General features: G+C 47.5%; 1 protein-coding gene across 5 annotated transcripts in view; it reads left to right on the forward strand.

The window, feature by feature from the left end:
• The first annotated feature begins 6,597 nt into the window (after nucleotides 1–6,597).
• Nucleotides 6,598–23,446, forward strand: part of ILDR2 (immunoglobulin like domain containing receptor 2) — a 364,041-nt gene continuing 347,192 nt past the window's right edge. For 3 of the 5 annotated variants that reach the window (XM_068270840.1, XM_068270845.1, XM_068270844.1), the window contains exon 1: nucleotides 6,598–6,815. In XM_068270840.1, the coding sequence (XP_068126941.1) occupies nucleotides 6,761–6,815 (55 nt within the window). In that variant the 5' untranslated portion in view covers nucleotides 6,598–6,760. The remainder of the gene's footprint in view (nucleotides 6,816–23,446) is intronic. The other 2 variants (XM_068270838.1, XM_068270841.1) reach the window with 1 other exon arrangement.

Here is a 23,446-nt window from a genome sequence, read left to right on the forward strand (position 1 = left end):
TCTGCCCCAGTCTTAAGTCTTTTGCAGTCTCCAAGAGGTTTTCTTCCAAGTTTGCCCTGTATTTGGCTCCATCCATCTTCCCATCAACTCTGACCAGCTTCCCTGTCCCTGCTGAAGAGATGCACCCCCCGAGCATGATGCTGCCACCACCATATTTGACAGTGGGGATGGTGTGTTCCGAGTGATGTGCAGTGTTAGTTTTCCGCCACACGTTTTGCATTTTGGCCAAAAAGTTCCATTTTGGTCTCATCTGACCAGAGCACCTTCTTCCACATGGTTGCTGTGTCCCCCACATGGCTTGTGGCAAACTGCAAACGGGACTTCTTATGCTTTCGGTTAACAATGCCTTTCTTCTTGCCACTCTTCCATAAAGGCCAACTTTGTACATTGCATGACTAATAGTTGTCCTATAGACAGAGTCTCCCACCTGAGCTGTAGATCTCTGCAGCTCGTCCAGAGTCACCATGGGCCTCTTGACTGCATTTCTGATCAGCGCTCTCCTTGTTCGGCCTGTGAGTTTAGGTGGATGGCCTTGTCTTGGTAGGTTTACAGTTGTGCCATACTCCTTCCATTTCTGAATGATCGCTTGAACAGTGCTCCGTGGGATGTTCAAGGCTTTGGAAATCTTTTTGTAGCCTAAGCCTGGTTTAAATTTCTCAATAACTTGATCCCTGACCTGTCTTGTGTGTTCTTTGGACTTCATGGTGTTGTTGCTCCCAATATTCTCTTAGACAACCTCTGAGGCCCTCACAGAGCAGCTGTATTTGTACTGACATTAGATTACACACAGGTGCACTCTATTTAGTCATTAGCACTCATCAGGCAATGTCTATAGGCAACTGACTTCACTCAGATCAAAGGGGGCCAAATAATTATGCACATCCCACTTTGCAGTTATTTATTTGTAAAAAAATGTTTGGAATCATGTATGATTTTCGTTCCACTTCTCATGTGTACACCACTTTGTGTTGGTCTTTCATGTAGAATTCCAATAAAATTAATTTATGTTTGTGGCAGTAATATGACAAAATGTGGAAAACTTCAAGGGGGCCAAATACTTTTGCAACCCACTGTATGTAGCGAGGTATACGTGCCCCCAGTATAGGTAGCCAGTAATAGGTGCCCCCAGTATATGTAGCCAGGCATAGGTGCCCCCAGTATAGGTAGCAGGCATAGGTGCCCCCAGTATAGGTAGCCAGGTATAGGCGCCCTCTTTATAGGTGGCCAGGTGGCCCCAGTATAAGTAGTTAGGTGTAGGTGCCCCCAGTATAGGTAGCCAGGTATAGTTGCCCCCAGTATAGGAAGCCAGATATAGGTGCCTCCAGTATAAGTAGCGAGGTATAGGTGCATCCCAGTATAGATAGCCAGGTACTCCTCCCACCGCTCTGTCTCCACGACTCCCCTACGCAAATCCCTTCATTGGCTTCCAATTCACTTCAGAATTAGCTTCAAGGTCCTATGTTTGGCCTACAAATCCATACACAAGTCCTGCCCAAGCTACATCTCTGACCTGGTCAGCAGATATACACCTGGCCGCCCACTTCGCTCCTCCAACAACCTCCTCTTAACCACCCCACGCATCTCGCACTCCCATGCACGACTGCAGGACTTCACTAGAGCTGCCCCCATCCTGTGGAACTCTCTCTCACTGCCCATCAGGCTCGCTCCCACCTTCAAAAAAGCACTCAAAACTCACTTCTTCAAGGAGGCCTACATCAACTCAACACTACCCTAATCCTTTCTGCCCATAACTTCTTGATGCACCCCCTCCTTTTGTGACACCAACCCCTCCCTCTAGATTGTAAGCCTTTGGCAGGGCCCTCTCCCCTTGTGTATCATACATAACTGTGTGCACTTTACCCAGAATTTGGAACTTGTTACCACTACCACTCCAGTGTATGATCTGGCATTGTACCACTGTCTGCATTGTGTTGTGTATCTTTTTGCTATTACCTGTATTGTTGTATCTATTGTCTATTACCTGTATTGTTCTGTCACCCCTGTTATCATTGTCTGTAACCTTATTTATTGTACAGCGCTGCGTAATATGTTGGCGCTATATAAATCTAATAAATAATAATAATAATAATATAGGTGCCACCTCCCCACACATTATAGACAGCCTGAGCCCCCAATGTAGAGCACAGCGGAGTGATCAACTCAAACTCCTGGCCGGGATTAGGCACACATGAAACCTCCAACTTCCTCTTCAGAGTCCTGGTCTCCATAGCTGCAGATCGCCAGTCATGTGACAGCCAAGGAAACTGCAGTGTCCGAGAGGAAGAATCAGAAAGAGGAAACAGTTAAGGATTACCACTATTCAATGCACAAATAGAGGTGTTCATTATCAGCATAGCATCAATGAAAAGATAACAAGCTAGATGAAGGAGGGCCCCTTTGGTCCAAGGGCACTGGTCCGGTCTGCACCCCCTACTGCTATGCCACTGAAGGCTCCCACTAGTAAGGCAAATGGGGAATATTGGGAACAAGTCCCCAACCATGTAATGTTGCCTTGGTTTCAAAAAGTTTACTCTGACCTTTTTTTAACTAATCTATAGCAGATGCAGACTGAAAAGAAAATTCTGAACACTACTATCTTCATCCACCAGGCTGCATAGGAGAAGTAGATAAGGATGTGATAGCGGGCTAGTAACTTGCCTACTAGTAGCATGGGCCACTGATGACACTGATTCCATGCAGCTAAGGGCTAACAAGCAAAGATGCAGTAGGAAGGAAGGAGACTGGTGCCATGCCTATAAACAGCACATGGCATGGTAGGCAGGGACACATATAAGTTGGCAGCAGGAGGCAGCAAACACACAAGATTTGGTGTTGTACCCATCATGTGTGCCCCTGCTAAAACGCTGCTATAGCGCGGCTTAACGGGGGTCCCTTCACCCCCAAATCCCCCTCCGTAATGTGGGGGAGCGCTTCCTGGTTGGGGCAGGGCTAACCGCCGCAGCCCTGCCCCACGCGCGTCTGTCAGCGCGTATCTCCGCCTCACCCCCGCCCCTCTCAGTCTTCCTTCACTGAGAGGGGCGGGGGAGAGGCGGCGATGCGCCGCTGACAGACGCGACTGGAGGCAGGGCTGCAGCCGTTAGCCCTGCCTCCAGGAGCGACCAAATGCACGACCAAGTCGTGCTGGGGTGGGTTTGGGGGTGAAGGGACCCCCTTTGTGCGGCGCGATATCGGCGGTTTAGCAGGGGCACACGTGCCCCTGCTAACTTTGAGCTCTGAAGCGAGATTTATTCTTGCTTCAGAGTCTCTTTAATGTACCGCTTTTATTTTTAATGTACCGTTTAAAGTTAGTGTACCATTTTACGTTTACTTGTTAATGTACCGTTTATGTACCACATGTACCGCCGCTAAAATATAGCTTGTTTGGCATTTTTTAAAGGGAACCAGAGACGAAGCACCCTTGTGTATTTTACCATATATATCTGTAAGAACATCAGAGAAAACACTTACCCTGCTCCCTGTTTCATCCTCACTGCTAAAAGTGTCTGTTATCAGCTGTGATAAGAATCCCAGACTGAGCATTCAGTCTGGCTTTGCAGGGAATAATTATAGCTGAGTCATTATAGCAGAGCCACAAGGGGGCAGGCTTGGGCTTGAAAAGACACCAGAGAAGACAGACTCAGCAAAGCTAGACTGAGTGCTCAGTCGGGGATTCTTATCAGAGGTGATAACAGTCAGATTAAACAGAGAACAATGAAACAAAGAGCAGATTAGGTGTTTACTGTCATGTCCCCACTGATTTATAAGGTAAAATACAAGAGGGTGCTTCATCGCAGGTTCTCCTTAAGCCCCGCTTGTAAACAGATAGTCCGCAAAGATGGCGCTGATGGGAGGAGCAGGAAATTAAGACAATCCGCTTTAGCATATGATATGCGTGCAAAGTTCTGTGGGTGAATGGAAGCTCTGTTTTTGCATTGGCTTTCATTTCCCCCCATGGGGATCCGCTCTCCGGGAAAAAGTGCCAAGTTCGGACTCTCCGCTCAATTTTCAGGAGAGTATCTAAGAGATCCGGTTTTATTTGTAAGTCAAGACGTTCAATATGTTTAGCATAACGATCCGTTCCTCCGTCTTTGTCCGCTACAAAAAGCATACTGTATCGATAGGTTTTTATTGCAAGTGTGAACCGACCTTTATTCTGCGACACATTTGGAAAGTATGAGATGCATCAGGCAGGAAGGGCACAGATACATTGTTCAGAGGCAATATGTGGCACATATTAGATGGTAGTCAGATGCAGCAGGCAGGGGGTGGCAGAAGAATGGTCCTATGCCCATAGGCACTGTGTAGCAGTTTCACATACTAGATGGCAGACAAATGCAGCAGAGAGGAGAGCTGATCCTATGCCCATTGGCAGTGTGTGGAATAGATTAGATAGCAGTAATGGAAAGGGCTGAGAAATGGTCCTAGATGGCAGACAAATGCAGAAAGCAAAGAGGGGACTGCGGAATGGTACTATGCCCATAGGCAGTGTATGGCACAATAGACACACATCAGATGACAGACAGATGCAGCAGCCAGGGAGAGGCAGAGAAATGGACCTATTCCCCTGGGCAATGTGGAGCACCGTGGACACATATTAGATGGCAGACAAATGCAGCAAGCAGACTAGTGACTGAGGATTGGTACTATGCCCATAGGCAGTGTATGGCACAATAGGCACACTAATGTGTGCCTATTGTGCCAGATGCAGAGGCAAGGGAGAGGCAGATAAAAGACCCTATACCCAATGGGCATGAGTAGCACAGTGCACACATATTAAATGGCTGACAAATGCAGCTGGCAGGGAAAGGACTGAGGACTGGCCCTATGCCCAAAAGCAATCTATGACATAGTAGGTACAAATGAGATGGCATACAGCTGCAACAGACATGGAGGGGACAGATGACTGGCTCTATGTCCACAGGCAGTGTGTGGCATTGTACATAGATATTAAATAGCAGACAGATGCAGCAGACATACATTAAATAGCAGGCAAATGCAGCAGGCTAGGAGGGTGCAGTTGACTGGTCTTATGCCAAAAGGCAGTGTGTGGCACTGGCACAGTAGGCATATATTAACTAGCAGACATATGGTGCAGGCTGAGAGGGTGCAGATGTCTGGTCCTATGCCCACAGGCAGTGTGTGCCACAGTATGACATACATTAACTAACAGACAGGTAGTGCAGGCTGGGAGGGTGGGTGACTGGTCCTATGCCAAAAGGCAGTATATGGCAATGGCATAGTATGGGATACATTAACTAGCAGACAGATGGAGCAGGCTGGGAGGGTGCGGGTGACTGGTCCTATGCCCACAGGCAGTGTATGGCACAGTGGGCATACATTAACTAGCAGACAGATGGTGCAGGTGACTGGTCCTATGTGCCCACAGGCAGTGTGTGTCACAGTATGGCAAAGATTAACTAGCAGAGAGATGCAGGTGACTGGTCCTATGTCCACGGGCAGTGTATGGCACAGTGGGCATACATTAAACAGTCGACACATGCAGGAGGATGCAGGTGACTGGCCCTATGCCAATAGGCACTGTATGGCACTAGCACAGTAGGCATTAGTTAACTAGCAGACAAATGGAGCAGATGAAGGGGGGGGGGGGGGGTGCAGGTGGCTGGTCCTATGCCTGCAGGTAGTGTGTGGCACAGTATGGCATACATTAACTAGCAGATTGAGCAGGCTGGGAGAGTGCAGGTGTCTGGCCCTATTCCCATGGGCAGCGTATGGCACAGTATGGTGTACATTACCTAGCAGACAGATAGAACAGGTGTCTGGTTCTTTGCCCACAGGCAGTGTGTGGCGCAGTATGGCATACTTTAACTAGCAGACAGATGGAGCAGGCTGAGGGTGGGAGGGGGGTGCAGGTGTCTGGTCTTTATGCCCACAAGCAGTATATGGCACAGTATGGCATTCATTAACTAGTAGATGGAGCATGTTGGATGGACAGGTGACTGGCAGTGTATGGCACACTAGCAGACAGATGGAGCAGGCTGAGGGTGGGAGGGGGTGCAGGTGTCTGGCCATTGTGCCCACAAGCAGTATATGGCACAGTATGGCATACATTAACTAGCAGATGGAGCAGGCTGGGTGGGTGCAGGTGACTGGTCCAATGCCCACAAGCAGTATATGGCACAGTATGGCATACATTAGCAGATGGAGCAGGCTGGGTGGGTGCAGGTGACTGGTCCTATGCCCACAAGCAGTATATGGCACAGTATGGCATACATTAGCAGATGCAGCAGGCTGGGTGGGTGCAGGTGACTGGTCCTATGCCCACAGGCAGTGTGGGGCACAGTGGGCATACATTACACAGCACTGAGTGCTAGTATACGCATGTATAAATAGCAGACAGATGCAGCAGAGTCCATACACAATGGGCAGCACAATAGGCAGACATGAGAGCCGTCAGTTAGTGGCATACAGAGTACACTGCTGCCCGCAGGCTGGTATTTCCCAGGGTGGCACGCTGGGCACTGGCTGCCCTCTCACACATCACGTGATCAGAGAGTCCCAGTCTATGGGGGCAAAGTTGTACCCCCCGTGCCTCTCTGTGCCCGGCACGGTGCCCCGGCTGTACCATGTGAGGGAGGGGGAGGCGGGGGTCTCCCACCTGCTGCGCTCAGTGTGCCTGGCTGCGGCTCCCCCTCTCCAGGCTGGCGGAGTGGAAGATTCCAGCGAAGGCTTCTCTGCTCGTCATTCCAGCGCTGGAGCCCCGGAGCCGCGCACACGGCGGAGGGAGGGGAGACCTCGGGACATGGCTGCTGCTGCTGCTGCTCTGCTGGGCTGCCTGGCTCTGCTCTGCACCACAGGTGAGGCTGGCATCCACCTCCCGCCATGTGCCCCCTATACAGGACTGCCCTATCCACTACCACCATACAGCCCCCCATACAGGACTGCCCTATCCACTACCACCATACAGCCCCCCATACAGGACTGCCCTATCCACTACCACCATACAGCCCCCCATACAGGGCTGCCCATCCATCCACTACCACCATACAGCCCCCCATACAGGGCTGCCCTATCCACTACCACCATACAGCCCCCCATACAGGACTGCCCTATCCACTACCACCATACAGCCCCCCATACAGGACTACCCTATCCACTACCACCATACAGCCCCCCATACAGGACTGCCCTATCCACTACCCCCATACAGCCCCCCATACAGGACTGCCCTATCCATCCACTACCACCATACAGCCCCCCATACAGGGCTGCCCATCCATCCACCTCCCGCCATGTGCCCCCCATACAGAGCTGCCCTATCCACTACCACCATACAGCCCCCCCATACAGGGCTGCCCATCCATCCACCTCCCGCCATGTGCCCCCCACACAGAGCTGCCAACATCTATTAACCCCCATACAGGGGTCCTCCATCTACTACCGCCATACAGCCCCCCCCATACAGGGCTCCCTCCATCCATTTCCCCCATACAGGGCTCCCCCATACATTACCTGCCATACAGGGCTCCACCTCCATTACCGCCCATACAGGGCTCCCCCCATACATTCCCTCCCCCCCACGCTGGGCTCCTCTATACATTACCCCCCATACAGGGCTCCCCCCATACATTCCCTCCCCCCCACGCTGGGCTCCCCTATACATTATCCCCCATACAGGGCTCCCCCAATACATTACCCCCCCATACAGGGCTCCCCATCCATTATCCCCCCAGGGCTCCCCCCTACAGGGCTCATCCATCCATTGCCACCCCATAGAGGGCTCCCCCTGTCCATTACCACTGGGGGGCTCAGCACTGCCCCCTCTTCATACTCACATCCCCTGCCCACCTCTGTGTATCACCAGCACCACAGTGCACAGCCTGCAGGGACACCTGTTGGCACTATAGGCATGCTTATATGGCAGCATAGTCTGTATGTGATATACATCCAAGGGCAGCTTTGCCTGTGTGTGGTGTGCATCTATGGGCAGCTTTGCCTGTGTGTGGTGTGCATCTAGGGGATACTAGTCTGTATATATGTCTTTATGGGCACAGCATAGTCTGCATAACAGGTATCTATAGGCACAGTATAGTTTTTATATATGTATCTATGGGCACAGCATAGTCTGTGTATGATTTCTATGTATGGACAAAGCATAGTCTATATACTGCCACAGAATAATCTGTATATGATATATGTCTATGAACACAGCCTGTATGCGGTGTGTATCTGTGGGTAGCATAGTCAGCATACATCTTTGGGATGGCAGCCAGTGCCCAGTATACAACGTACTAAGAGGGCTGGCAGTGCCCAGTATACAATGTGTATCTATTGGCACAGGCAGCATAGCCTGTATATGATGTATACCTGTGGGCAGCATAGTCAGCATATGGTATGATATAATATGGGCAGCATAGTCAGTGTATAATGTGCATCTATGGGGACAGCGTAGCCTGTTTATGATGTGTATCTTTGGGCAGCATGGCCAGTATGTGAAATGGATTTATGGGAATATAGTCTGTATATGATATATATATATAGTGTGTATAAATGGGCACAGCATAGTTTGCATACGTTGTGGCACTGCATTGTCTGAATATAATGTGTTTACATGGGCACAAAAATCATCAGTATGCAATATGAATGTATGGACACTGCATGTCTGTATTTGATCTGCATTGCCAATGTGCGTCTGTGAGATTGTACGCAATGTTGATATAGGAGTACAACAGAATGTGTCTATGAGCTCATTCCAGTCCTGTCTATATTCAGTTGTGTATATATTCAGTAGGTGAAATCTATCTGTGGTGACAGCATCTATCTGTACATCCAGCTATGCTATGTAGAGCAGGCACTTCTGAATATAGCAGTAAGTATATAGTGTGTCGCTAATATGCTGTATAGTTCTTGTGCAATATATGGGACAGCTCCTATGTGTGGGCACAGTGTAATCTGTACTGAAGCATGCCTATGGGAAAGGGATAGATAGGATATGATGTGACATTTGCCTGTGGGCACATTTTAGTGTGTAGCTGATGTCTATCTATGGAAACAGTATAGCTTGTATAGGATGACTGTGTAGCTGCATACCATCTCCTGTACACAAAGGTACAATGTAGTTAGTGTAGGATAAAGATGTTTGGAGTTAGTAGTCTGTATGCTATTTGTCACTGCTGTGCTGTATATTCAGTACTATGAGTATATTATAGGGATAATATGGGTATCAATAGAGATTTTGTAATGTATTATATACCTATGAACAAGTTATGTAGTCATGAAATGATTAAATTTTGGTACACGCCTTAAATTTTGATTGGTCAATCACTGGCCACCTCCATGTAGTATGAGAGTTTACCATTATACTCTTCTCACTCTCGCGTCCAGGACTTCTCACGAGCGTCACCTCTCCTTTGGAACTCTCTCCCACAGCCTGTTCGTCACACTCCGATCTTGGAAACCTTCATATGTACTCGCGAAACACACCTGTTTAGACAAGCCTATAATTTGCTATGGGTAGCTATATGGATGTTCCCTGCCTCATTCCTAACCCCTGTTTCCTAATTCCTGCCTAACCCCTGTGTCTCTTTCCATAATGTCTCCAACCCACTACCTTCTAGATTGTTAGCTGGCAAGGGCAGGGACTTCCTCCTAGTGTTTCTTATTTTGCTTTAACTTATCATATGCACATGTACCAGTATTGGTAACGACTCAAACCACACATCAACAACAACAACATTTGTAAGGTGCATAAGCTTGTCTCAGATCAGTACATAGTGATGTGTTCAGGAGAAAACGTTATGTGATCATAAATGCCAGCCTAAACAGGTGGCCTTTAAGTTTTGATTTAAACGTGTCCGGGGTTGGAGCTATCTTGAATAAGTTTGGCAAGGCATTACACAGGGTAGGGGCAGCATGACAGAAAGCTCTGGCTCCAAAGGTTTTTAGTTGGACTCTGAGGGTGGTCAAGGTATTGGATCCTTTTGATCTGAGTATGTATGTATTTGGACTTGTATTGAATGGGTGTCCTGGTTGTACAGAGTTTTGAACGTCTCATGTATCTACGCTCCACACTATATGTCTTGTACTATGTACAGCGATACGGAAGATGCTGGTGCTATATAAATAACAAAATAATAATAGTACATTTGAAGTGATAAAATTGGCTGGTTTAAGGCCGATCAAAATGGAAGCTGTGTACAAGACTATATACCTATGGACAAAGTGAGGTCTCCACCACTTGATAGTTCACTGCAGGCCATGAACTTTTCCGTTGTGTATGAACCAGATGTTAGCACAGTGCCAAACATTGCCACAGTGCCAAACTTATAAGGGGTGTTTGGAAAGGCATTCAATTGCAAACCCAGGCTGTAAAAAGTTTATTAGATTTGGCATGCTTTGAATTCCTATGATATGTTCACAGTATAATCTGTGTTGCTTTGGATGTTGAGCGTATAATAAGATATTGGGCACATTGTGAGTACTGAATTGAAATTGTGGTGAGGCCTGTGTTATCTGTACATTTTTGTGTTACTATAGCATTGTTATCGTTATAACCGAGGTTGTCTACATGTGGTAAGTGGCCCCCAGTGGTGCTTCTTACACGTACCCTCCGGCAGATCATGGCCATATAGATCGGGGATCTCCGCCGACAAACGATTGTTCCCTGATCCACCTGACTGAATCTGCAAGTGTTGTTGGCAGTGTCAGTAATGAGCGTTTGTGTAAAGAATCGTTTACACGATTGCGGCAAAAGTCATGACATGGCGGTCATTAGAAATCGCACGATCGCCGCGGGTGTTGTGCGTTGTTAAAAATCATTTAGCCAATTTTTGTTAAACAGTGATGCACGATATCGTGAAAAAAAAATTTGCGCAAAAAAAGTTTGGAAAAATCGCTTAGTGGGTATGGGCCTTTAGGGTTGGTATCTACATATATATACTGGGCTATCATCGTTTAAAAGGAACGAGAATGAATGACGGATCGAATAGTTCAAACAGCGTGCAACGATCTTAAAAGGCAGTGAGAAAGGACGTTGGTCGGCCTTGTGGGCCAATCCAAGCTGGCGAATCCATTCCGCCAACTGTCCCCCATTCTAGATGGTGTGCGCATGGATCGGCAGATGGCAAACAATCATGTGCCTGAGAACGCATGCATAGGAAGCAGGAGCTCTTGATGACTTCTGGAAGACAACACACTATACCTGTGTCTCAGTTCTGCTTACATTCGCTTGTCTGCTGCGTTACATCCACCATCCTTAATGATCTCATCTGGAACCATCGGTTGCCACCTGTTGGACTCCATCATCCATCCATCACTACATCCATTGTTTATAGAAGTTGGCCCTGAACCATTGATCCGCCTATCCGAGTTTGCTTTGAGTTATCTCGTGTGAGATAATTGCCCTGCTTTTGACCTCAGTGAGGAGAACTTATTGTGCTGTAAATTCTTGGAATGCTTTGATCTCTCTCTGCTAGCAGAAAATATAGAAACTCAAAGCAGAGGTCCTCTGTTATTGTCTGTACATTCTTGGAGTGTTTTGATCTCTCTCTGCTAGCAGAAAATATAGAAACTCAAAGCAGAGGTCCTCTGTTATTGTCTGTACATTCTTGGAATGCTTTCATCTCTCTCTGCTAGCAGAAAATATAGAAACTCAAAGCAGAGGTCCTCTGTTATTGTCTGTAAATTCTTGGAATGCTTTGATCTCTCTCTGCTAGCAGAAAATATAGAAACTCAAAGCAGAGGTCCTCTGTTATTGTCTGTAAATTCTTGGAATGCTTTGATCTCTCTCTGCGAGCAGAAAATATAGAAACTCAAAGCAGAGGTCCTCTGTTATTGTCACTCACTGCCCCCTAGTGACAAGTGGCCATACATGCACAGTACAGCAGTACTAATTAGAAGTAGGGAAACATGACATATAAGAAATGAAAAAGTGCTAAAATAAATTGTCCTGGAGCACTCAGTTGCAAGCCTCTAAATAAATTGGCTGCTAAAGAGATAAATGACCATAGTCCAGCATGCATAGGTAGCTTTACGCTTTGAACAGTTCATGAATTATAACATGTTCTTTAATTTTGAAAACTTGATAAAATCTGTATAAAGGAAACTAAATCTGTGTGTAAGTAAAATCAGAGCAACAGGAAGTGCTTGGAAAACATTTATAAACAATATGCTTTATGGAACTCAAGCATTCTGTGGTCTCTGGTCTCAACCAACCTGCATGTCTAGGGGAGGGAATGGGGGCGTGCCTTTCTAACGTTGCAGAGTGGTGTGCAGTGGAAACAATTTACAAAAACCTCCAGTCACTGGTCCTCTTTATTAGTGCAGCTGCCTGCTGCTGTGATGCATCCTCTTACGGTCCCTGTCGTGTCACCTGAACTGCATCAGGTGACACGCCTGTCCTGGATGATAGGGACTTTACTGTATTAAAGAGGAACTTTAACCAAGGATGAAACTTCATCACAATCAGTAGCTGATTCCCATGATAAATCCTCACCTTTTCTCTAATAGATCATCAGGGGGTCTGTTTGGCTGATATTGTGGTGAAACCCCTCCCACAGTGTGATGTCATGCCCAAGGTCCTGACAATTTCCTGTCTGTGAACCTAATTGCATTGTAGGAAATATGGCTGTTTCCAATTCCAACTGCCAAGCAAGCAGCGTTTCCCTCTGTGCATAGAGCTCTCAGTATGGAACATTCCGTACAGATCACCTGGCAGGACCAAAGCTGTCACCACCAGTGATAAATGTCAGAATGTAAATCAGGGAGAGGAAAGATTTTACACTGGGCAAACACTGACTAAATAAGGCCCGGTTCACATCTGTGTTTTTTTTGCGGATCAGGCTGTACGGATCCGGCCATCTGGATCTGGGAAAACGGTCCATTTTTCATAGGTTCCTATTGTGCTGCAAATCCTTCCGTTTCCGTTCCGCTGAGCAAAATAGTCTGGAAAATCGTGTCCTGCTGCATTTTTTTGTCCGTTAAGCGGAACGGAAACCGGAACCGTACGGCCAGTTCCGTTGGCAAAACCTAATATGGACTGAGCCTAATCTGGATGAATGGGTACATGGGGTTTTCCATCTCAGCAGCTATTTGGTAAGCCCAGGCAGTACTGAGACACTATGTTCTGTATGTATAATGTTTGTATTGCAGCTGGAAGTGTTATTTGTGTGCCCGTGTCTAGTGGGCATGGGCCCTGCTGTACCCTCTCTGGATGATTACACGGTGTTGGCGCTACGCTTCGCTGGCTCATGGGAGATGTGGACTTTGGTTGGGTGCTGATGTGTGAAAAGCATGACAACAATAACAAAGAGGAACATCAGCTGCTGCTGCCCAAAGCAGCCTGATTCCCTGTGCAGTGTCTCGTGTATGCAGATGTTACTGGCAAAAGCTGCCATGTTCTCCACTATGTTTTCTTTACAAATCCTCACCGAAGCTGGGCAAATTCTAAGGGCCTCATTCACAAAGCGGTGATAACTCAGTTATCACGCCTAAAAGACTTTAGGCGTGGTAACCTTTGCACTAGCAAAGTTATCACCGCTTTGTGCTCTAACTCGCGCGAAGCTCCCGCGCGCAAAGTTTTGCGCGCGTACGCGTAAAGTCCCATAGGGCTTAATGGGCACTTCGCGCGAAGCACGGTGCGCTGCGCGCGTAGCGCACCGTGCTACGCGCGCAAAACTTTGCGCGCGGGAGTTCGCGCGAATTCCTTCAGATCACGCCTAAACTAAGTTTAGACGTGATAAAGGGCTTTTCACAGGCGTGCAAAGTGTTTGCACCGCTTTGTGAATCAGGCCCTAAGTCTCCAAAAGCCAAGTTTGCTTAAACATTACCGCTGGCGTTTTACTTTGAAGTTTTTTTTTTTCCTTGTATGTACAAAGGGCTCCTCAAATGTTTTCTGAATGCTTGCTGCAAAGAGCTGGAAGCAAAAATCATAAAATGTAAAACGCATGTAAACAAATTCAAATAACAAGTACATTTCTTCCAGAGTAAAATGAGCCATAAATGACTTTTCTCCTATGTTGCTGCCACTTACAGCAGGTAGAAGAAATCTGACGGAACCGACAGGTTTTGAAACAGCCCAACTTCTCATGTGTTTTTTTTTTATTTTTAAAAGCACTTAGCGAATGGCAGTTGCTCTTTTCAACTGCAGCGAGCAGGGAGGCTGGCCAGCATCTTTGTATAAATACTTTTCAAGTAGAATATAAAGAATAAAGGCCATGCTGAGATTCCCCCATGAGGAGATGGACTAGTCTAAAACCTGTCGGTTTTGTCAGATTTTTACTACTTACTGTAAGTGGAAGCAACAGAGGAGAAGTCATTTAAGGCTTATTTTACTCTGGAAGAAACGTACTTCTTATTTGTATGTTATTACATGTATTTTACATTTTACATTTTTTTCGTGATAGTGGCCCTTTAACCACCATGGTGTTCTATTGATTGCGCCAGGGGGCGGCGCAGCGGTATTTTTTAAATTTATTTTTTGTTAAATCATGTAGCTAGCCTAGCGCTACCTACATGATAGTCGCTGTGCAGCAGCATCCCCCCGCCCCTTCTGATCGCCAGAGGCGAGAGCAAACAGCCTGTTTGGCTTCCCCGTCGCCATGGCGACGATCGTAATGACGTCACTGACGTCAGAGGGAGTCCTGATCCACCCCTAAGCGCTGCCTGGCACTGATTGGCCAGGCTGCGCAGGGGTCTCGGGGGGGGGGGCGTGTTATGCGTCGGGTAGCGGCGGATCGGCGGCGATCGTACATAGCACGCAGCTAGCAAAGTGCTAGCTGCGTGTTTAAAAAAAAAATTAAGAAAATCGGCCCAGTAGGGCCTGAGAAATCCACTGCGGCGGTAATGGATGAGCTGAGCTGGTAGCCATAACACTATTAATTCAGTAGAGGTCTTAAGCCTGTATGGACAGGTGCACAGCTGCAGGCAAGCAAAGCTCCTCTGGGTGAGTTTAATTCGAAAAGATCTGTCCTGTAAGTAAAGATGCCCACACTTCTAGCGATGTGTGGGCAGATCTACCAAGGGACAGATCTCTCTCATCGAATCTGAGAGATATCTGCAGGGCCGGTTCAAGTAGCAATTGGACCCTAGGGCAAAATTAGCCTTGGGGCCCCCCAATAGACACCCCCCCCGACCAAAAAGCGTCATTAAGGGCCCTTTGTTGCAGCCAAATTTCCCTCCTGGGCCCCTGAGCTGGCTGCTGACCCTCCCCCAATCACCTCCCAACTTAACTGTGCTCCCTAGGACCTCTGCAGTGTCTATGTCAGTGTAGTGTCTCACGTGCCCGCCAGCACAGATGAGAAGCTACTCTGCCAAAGACTCTGCAGAGTCCCTGGGGAGCAACAGTTAAGATGGGGAGGGACACCTTGGGGGCCCCTACAGACTCTGAGGCCATTGCCCATTTTTTCCTATGGTAACTCCGGCCCTGGATATCTGTTGCCTGCCCATACAACGCAGACTGCTTCTCGAAATCTATCAGGAATTGGTCTAGTGATGTCGCCTGCCTGGCTGCCCCCCCCGAGTTTAAATGTCACCACCAGTTTCCATGCATTATTTAAATCTCACCTGTCCTGCTGCTGCGGCTCCTGGCTCCCTCCACTGTTGTGTCTGCCGGGACATGCACCACATGGCACGTGTGTGATGTCACACACATGTGCCACGCTGGGGTGACGGTGCATGAGGCCGGGAGTCGCGGTAGCTGGACAGGTGAAATTTTATACTGCACAGGCACTGGGGGAACATCGGGCCGGGGGTCTGTCGCATTTGTGGATTGCCGTGATATCGAATGCTGTTACTGGTACGTACTAGATCAAGCAGTTTCGACAAAGATCTTTCCATCATGTCCGATGGTTGCGTCCAACTGATTTCTGCCCCAAATCCGACAAAACATCGATCGAGCGTGCATATTTCTCAAACGGGCATGCTTGTTGCGACGCAGATTTTCATCCACTTTGATAAAATTAGGAAATTGGATGGTTGATCGGGTCGCAAAAGCAGTAGATGTATGGCTACCTTAACAGAGGCGCTAGGCTGAGACAGACACGTCTTGCTGTGTACTCCATCCCCTATTGCCTGATGAAGCGGGGCCACACCTGCGAAACGCGTTGCCATGACCCTTTGGAGGGTATATACAAATAAATGTGCTTGTTGATGTAACATCAACCTGTTTTTGTGTCTGCTTGGAGGGGGTACATCCACCATTGCCTCCCCCGGTTTTCTTTTAAATTTTAGCTACTTTTATCCCTTTGGCACCTCTGTTCATTTCCACCTTAACACTGTCGTTTACGCTTATCAACACAATGGCTTTGTAAATTCGTATTGTTCGATATTGGGCTCCAGTGTTCTCCCCAGGATTAATCAAGTGGGCGCGCCGCCCGGGTAAATTCAATTACCGCCCGGCTGGCGGTGTTCCAGCTATCTTCACCGGTGCCCGGCTATTGCGCCGGGCTCTCTCATAAAAAAAAAAAAAAAAAAAACAAGCAGCGCTGCTCCGTGCACAAGATCTCGCGCTTCCCGGCGAGCTCGTGCATTAATTGGCTGAGCAGTAGAGGTGGGACCAACGCGCGAGGCTGAAGACTGTCTCTTCAGAGACTCCGTGCAGTAGTAGGGGGCGGGACCAGCGCGCGAGGCAGCCGACAGTTCAGAGGCGCGCATTGAGGCTGTCTGCGTGCACGGACGCTGTCAAGCCTGTAAGTATGCTATAACAGGCTGACAGGCCGTGTGATGTAAAGCCATATGAGGGATGTTGCGGGCGGGTTGTCGGGGGCTATTTGGGAGCTATTGCAGGGAATAAATACAGATCGAGTAAAAAAAAGAAAAAAAAAATACACAACGAGTAAAAAAAAAAAACTGCTAAAACCCCCCCTGAAAACAGCAAATATACATAACATAAAGTATAAGTGATTAATCAAAGGAAATAGCGCTAGCAACATCCTGTTGCTCATAATAAATCGACGCAACTTAATTTTGTTTCCTTGCATGCTACTTGCACTAGTGACAGCGTTGTGTGCATAACTAAGCAATGGCTGCAGCTTACAGTTGCTTAGTTATGTACACTACGCGAACACGTGCGTGCAGGGAAACAAATTAAGTTGCGCTGATTTATTAGTGCAACCAACAGGAGGTTGCTTGCGCAATTTCCTTTGATGAATCAACCTCATAGAGTCATATTAAAGGAGTTGTAAGGCAAATTTAAAAAAATGAACGCTACTTACCGGGGGCTTCCTCCAGCCCCAAGCTCCCAGGACCTCCCTCGCCGCATCTCTGCGCGCAGCCGTTTGCCGGAGCTCCGACCCGGTCCCCGGCGATGACATCAGAGCGACCTGGAGGTCGCTCTGTACTGCGCCTGCGCGATCGGCGCTGTCAATCACCGCTACGTGGGCCGGAGCGGACTGCTCCTCATCAAACATGCTTGTTCGGGTTCTATGGCTTAAAGTATTAGAGGCAGAGGATCAGCAGGATAGCCATTGTTTAAAAGGAATTAAATATGGCAGCCAACATATCCCTTTGGCTTCAAATGTCCTATAAATGTAACACAAATATTCTGGTACAAATATTAAATCTTAAATAAAAGTCTTATTAAGCTTTGAAAAATAAGTAATAATGAAGGCACATTTAATTTTCCACACCTTCAAATTTCCCCCGTGCCCCACCCAGCTACTTTTTCATACCACCCGGCTGGAAAAAAATCCTGGGGAGAACACTGGGCTCCATTGGGCTGCAATACAGAGTAACGCTGTTGTGACAAATTGTTGTGGCGTTTTTTTGTACAAATGTGCTGTGTGTTATCAGAGGTCAATATATGAAATTATTCATAATAGTAGGATTTCTATCGCTCAGCGTTTTATAAACAGCGCTGTCAAAGTGGCTGCGTTTTCCGCCACTCTCACTGCTCGGCCCAAATTAAAGGACCACTTCAGCAAAAAAAAGTAAGCGGTTAAAATCTGACTGAACTGACAGGTTTTGGACTGGTCCATCTCCTCATGGGGGATTCTCAAGGTTTTCTTTGCTTTCAAGAGCATTTCCTGAATGCCAGTTAAGGTTGCCACTAATGAGCCACTTTCTAGCGAAAAACCATTTGAGCGGTCAGATAATTCGGATTGGAAGTGAAACATCGTAAATACATAGTTCACTACACCAAACTTTGCTTCCTATCTATCACAATTGACAAGAAAATCTAAGTTTTGGTTTGACTGAAATACAATTGGACCATCAATAGAGATTACTTACAACCAATCTGATCAGAATTATCTGATCAATCTTTTGGCTTGATATTGGATAGTTAGTGGCCACATAAAAAAAAATAAAAAAAAAATAGTAAGATGCCCGCCAGCCTCCCTACTCGCTTGTACACTATTTTGTCAGTTAGACTTTGCAACTGCTGTTCAGGAAATGCTGTTGAAAACAAAGAAACCCTGAGAATACCCCATGAGGATATGGACTGGCCCAAAACCTGTCGGTTCTGTCAGATTTTAACTGCCTACTTTTTTCGCAATAGTGGTCCTTTAAGTGGTAGAGTCATAATTAAAACAATTATCTGCACAGCTCTGACAGTTGGGCTTAAAGTTACGGTATAGATTTGAACCACGTGCAGCACGGTGTAACCCCCTGGGTGCGAACTGCCTCGTCTTGCGTCATTTCTGGAGTCGAAACGCGTCTGTGCCCTGGAGGGACAGGTTATCGATTCGCTGCCTGGCTACACGGCTGTTACTGGCTCCACAGTATTTGCTTCCCAACGATAGACGCTTTGTCACAACAAATGATGCCTTTTATCGTTAGATGGAGCTCGCTGCACCACAGACAGGCGTCTCACCGCGCCTCACTGCCTGCTGCATTCACATCGTGTGCCTGTTGTGAAGCCGCAGACCGAGAGAGACTGAGAGGAGGCAAGGATGAGGGGATGGGTGAGATAGAGAGCGGAGACAGAGAGAGGCCAGCTGAGAGGGGTTGGGAGAGAGATGGGGAAACGAGGTGGAAGGCAGCTGAGGGGAGACAAGTAGGAGAGGGATTGATTAGAGGCGAGAAGGAGTGACAGTGTGAGGAAGAAATATAGAGGGAAGGAGAGAAGGACAGAGATGGCAGGAGGGAGAGAGTGCCAGCAAGGAAAGGAGAGAGGAATGGAGAGAAAGAGACTGAAAGAGATGGTGAGAAACAAAGGAACAGATAGGGCTGGCTGGTGCACACCCGCTCTTGAAAACGCCAGTGCTTTGAAAAGCGCTTGGCTAATGTATATGAATGGAATGGAGCACACCAGAGCGATGTGATTTTTTTCCGAAACGCAAACGTGGGTCCTGCAGCATTTCTGAGGCGCATCAGCCTCAATGTTAAGTACAGGTAGTCCCCGATTAACGAACGAGATAGGGACTGTAGGTTCGTTCTTAACTTGAATCTGTTCTTAAGTCTGTCCCCTGTACCCCCTCTGTGCCCCCCTGTGCCTCCAGTGTCCCCCTCTGTGTCACCTCTGCCCTCTGTACCTCCTCTGTGCCCCCCTGTGCCTCCAGTGTGCCCCTCTGTGTCACCTCTGCCCTCTGTACCTCCTCTGTCCCTCCTTTGCCTTCAGTGTGCCCCTCTGTGTCATCTCTGCCCTCTGTACCTTCTCTGTGCCCCCCTGTGCCTCCAGTGTCCCCTTCTGTGTCACATCTGCCCTCTGTGTCTCCTCTGTACCTCCTCTGTGCCCCCCTGTGCCTCCAGTGTGCCCCTCTGTGTCACCTCTGCACTCTGTACCTCCTCTGTGCCCCCCTGTGCCTCCAGTGTCCCCCTCTGTGTCACCTCTGCACTCTGTACCTCCTCTGTGCCCCCCTGTGCCTCCAGTGTGCCCCTCTGTGTCACCTCTGCCCTCTGTACCTCCTATGTGTCCTCCTGTGCCTTCAGTGTGCCCCTCGTTTTCACCTCTGCACTCTGTACCTCCTCTGTGCCCCCCTGTGCCTCCAGTGTGCCCCTCTGTGTCACCTCTGCACTCTGTACCTCCTCTGTGCCCTCCTTTGCCTTCAGTGTGCCCCTCTGTTTCACCTCTGCCCTTTGTATCGGTTTATACAAGTTTAAAAGCCATTTTTTTTATTTTTTTGAACTCGATTTTCTCAAAAACTACAAGTCCAATTTGAAATTTTTTTTTTGACTTTTTTCCCATTGAAACAGAGAATCCATGCCATTCGTATCAACGGGTTGTTCGTAAGTCGGGCGTTCTACGTCGGGGACTACCTGTATAGGAAACTGGAAAATCGCTCTAAAAAGCGCTAGATCAGAACGATTTTCCATTCGTTTTCATTACAGAAGCTGTTCAGTTACAGCTTTACTGTAACAAAAAATAAAAAAAATGCTACCCTAAAACGCTCAAAAAATTGCTAAGCATGATCAGAAAATCGCTAGGTACAAGCCTAGAATCGCTCTGAAAAATCACTTCCTACAGCCCCATCCGCACGGATCGTTCCCACGCTGCCGTTCTCAGTCTTCTGCTGCTCCGGGTCCCGGAAATTCCACTTGTTAATATATATTGTGGGTACTGTCCTTTACTTAAAGGCAAAAAAGTACAGTCCCTGTAGTGGGTGTTCCACTATACCCATATAGTCTATGATGCAATAAGTACTGGATTTTATGTAATATATCAAAAAATTGCGCAAAAATGCAGTGTCTCAGATAGTACAAAAACTTTATTGATACAAAACATACAACTTGACATGACAATATCTGTGTAACTTGAATAAAAAGGCTCAATAAAGGCTTATTCAAATTGTTTGGCTGGCAGAAAAAAAGGACCATATTAGTAGAATTTGCATAATGGTTGAATTGGCAACGACACTAGTCCGTTTCGGGCTGAATATGCCCTTCAGCAGGCCAAATAAGCGAATTTACAATTTCTGCGAGGCGTCAGCCACCGTAAGGAGCCAAGAGAACAAAGCACGGAGAAAGGCACCTGAGCCTAGCAGGTACACAATGTGCAAATCCACTGGCACTACATAGAGGAGGCAGCTAGGTGTGGAGCACCTAGATTGTATGTTTTGTATCAATAAAGTTTTTGTACTATCTTTGAGACACTGCATTTTTGCACACTTTTTTTGATATATTGCATAAAGTCCAGTACTCTTTGCAACATCCCGTAAATTCCAGCCAGTCGCAGTCAGTCTGACGCAGCCAGCAGCCGCTGGAGAGATACGTAGAGGGCGCAGACTGGCTGCGACTGGCTGGAATTTACGGGACCCCGAGCAGGAGAAGACTGAGGACAGCGGCGTGGGAGCGATCCGTGCGGATGGGGCTGTAGGAAGCCCCAGGTATGTATAAAACTTTTATTATTACTCAGCTCTGGTACACTTTAAAGAGAATCTGTATTGTTAAAATCGCACAAAAGTAAACATACCAGTGCGTTAGGGGACATCTCCTATTACCCTCTGTCACAATTTTGCCGCTCCTCGCCGCATTAAAAGTGGTTAAAAACAGTTTTAAAAAGTTTGTTTATAAACAAACAAAATGGCCACCAAAACAGGAAGTAGGTTGATGTACAGTACTTCCACACATAGAAAATACATCCATACACAAGCAGGCTGTATACACCCTTCCTTTTGAATCTCAAGAGATCATTTGTGTGTTTCTTTCCCCCTGCAGTTCTCATGCACTGAAGTTTCAGGCTGCTCTTTTCTTCCGGCAAACAGCTTTGCCCTTGTTTGTAATTCCTCAGTATGTGAAAGCCCAGCCAGCTCAGAGGACGATTTATCCAGCTTGTAAAAGATAAGAGAGAAGAGAGAAGCTGCTCTAATCCTAAATAATACACAGGTAGTGTGCATAGAGGGGCCTGGAAGGGGGAGTTCATATCAGAATCACAACACTGAAGAACTTGGCAGCCTTCCAGACACAGGCCGACAAGTCTGACAGGGGAAAGATACATTGATTTATTACAGAGACTGTCATAGTAGAAAGTGCTGCAGTAAGCCAGAACACATTAGAATAGCTTTTGGAACTTGTAGGATGATAAAAAAACAGGATGCAATTTTTGTTATGGAGTCTCTTGAAGTTTTTTTTTTTTTTTTTTAATAAATCTGCAGTGTGTCTACTTCCTGCTTTCATGGAAGCAGACGTAGGGTTAACATCCTGTGTTTACAAATAAGCTGCTCTGCCGAGGCAGCCATCTGACACAGCTGAGAGATCAAATTACAGCTGTGATTCGTCACAGATGAGGGGGAATTAGAGTGGCTAAACTCTCTAAATACATACAGGGTGCATTTTTCTCACCCCCCCCCCTCCCAATGGCTAACCTTTACCGTCACCCACCCATCCGACCTTAACTCCACCCCATGGCTAACCTTAACTCCACCCCATGGCTAACCTTAACCGCCCCCCACCCAGTAATCTGTCGAAATCTATTGAAAATTGCAGTGCAGTGTGTTGCCAGGCAACAGATCCCTGCCTGATCAGATGTGATCAGAGAGGGATCTGCTGTATCTGGCCGTACAGTGAGTGATGTACAGCCAGCTTTAGGGGGGGTTCCGCAGTCTCCGCGCTGCTGCGCACGTCTCGCCTACCTGCTCCCTCTCTCTCCGCCATCCCGAGGATCAGAAGCTGCATAATAATGAGGCGTGATTACTATGCACGGCAGCACCTCGGGCTGACATAAGCATCTTCACCCAGCGCATTTGTCTCTTATCATCCTTCCTTCCTGCTGACCGGAATATTAACCAGGAAGATTGATCGCGGCCCGCAGAATGTTTTGATTGCTCTGCGCAAATATTTCATCCCGTCTCCCAAGGGCCACGATTCAAAATTACGGCCTTCCCCTCATTGCCCATCGGGGCCATTTATTTGTATGCTATTTTATTTTAACCCCTGCGGTGCTGAATGTGGAATGGGTCATTCATTAGCAATGGATTTTATTGTTTGCACTCTCGCCTTGCAGCGCTGGGTTCAATTCCCAGTCAGGCCACTGTCTGCACGGAGGTTGTATGTTCTCCCCGAGTCTCAGTGGGTTTTCTCCGGGAACTCTTGTTTCCTCCCACATCCCACAAACATATAGATAAGTTAATTGGCTTCCCACTAAATTGACCCTAGACTATGATACATACACTACACGATACATACCAGTGTTCTCCCCAGAATTTTTTTCCAGCCGGGTGGTATGAAAAAGTAGCCGGGTGGCATGAAAAAGTAGCCGGGTGGCATGAAAAAGTAGCCGGGTGGGGCGAGATGAGAGAATGCAGGGCCAGTGCTTCTGTGAGCAACTCTGCTTACAGCATAGGAGGAGGTGAGCCGATGACAGCCGGGTGGTCATCAAAACTAGCCGGGTGGAGCACCCAGCTAAAAGAGCCTGGGGAGAACACTGCATACATAGACATATGACTATGGTAGGGACTAGATTGTAAACCCCTCTGAGGGACAGTTAAAGGGCAACTGAAGCGAGAGGGATATGGAGGCTGCCCTATTAATTTCCTGTTAAGCAATACCAGTTGCCTGGCTCTCCTGCTGATCCTCTGCCTCTAATACTTTGAGCCATAAACCCTGAACAAGCATG

Source organism: Hyperolius riggenbachi, chromosome 2 (assembly GCF_040937935.1).
Source record: "Hyperolius riggenbachi isolate aHypRig1 chromosome 2, aHypRig1.pri, whole genome shotgun sequence".
Taxonomy (NCBI): domain Eukaryota; kingdom Metazoa; phylum Chordata; class Amphibia; order Anura; family Hyperoliidae; genus Hyperolius; species Hyperolius riggenbachi.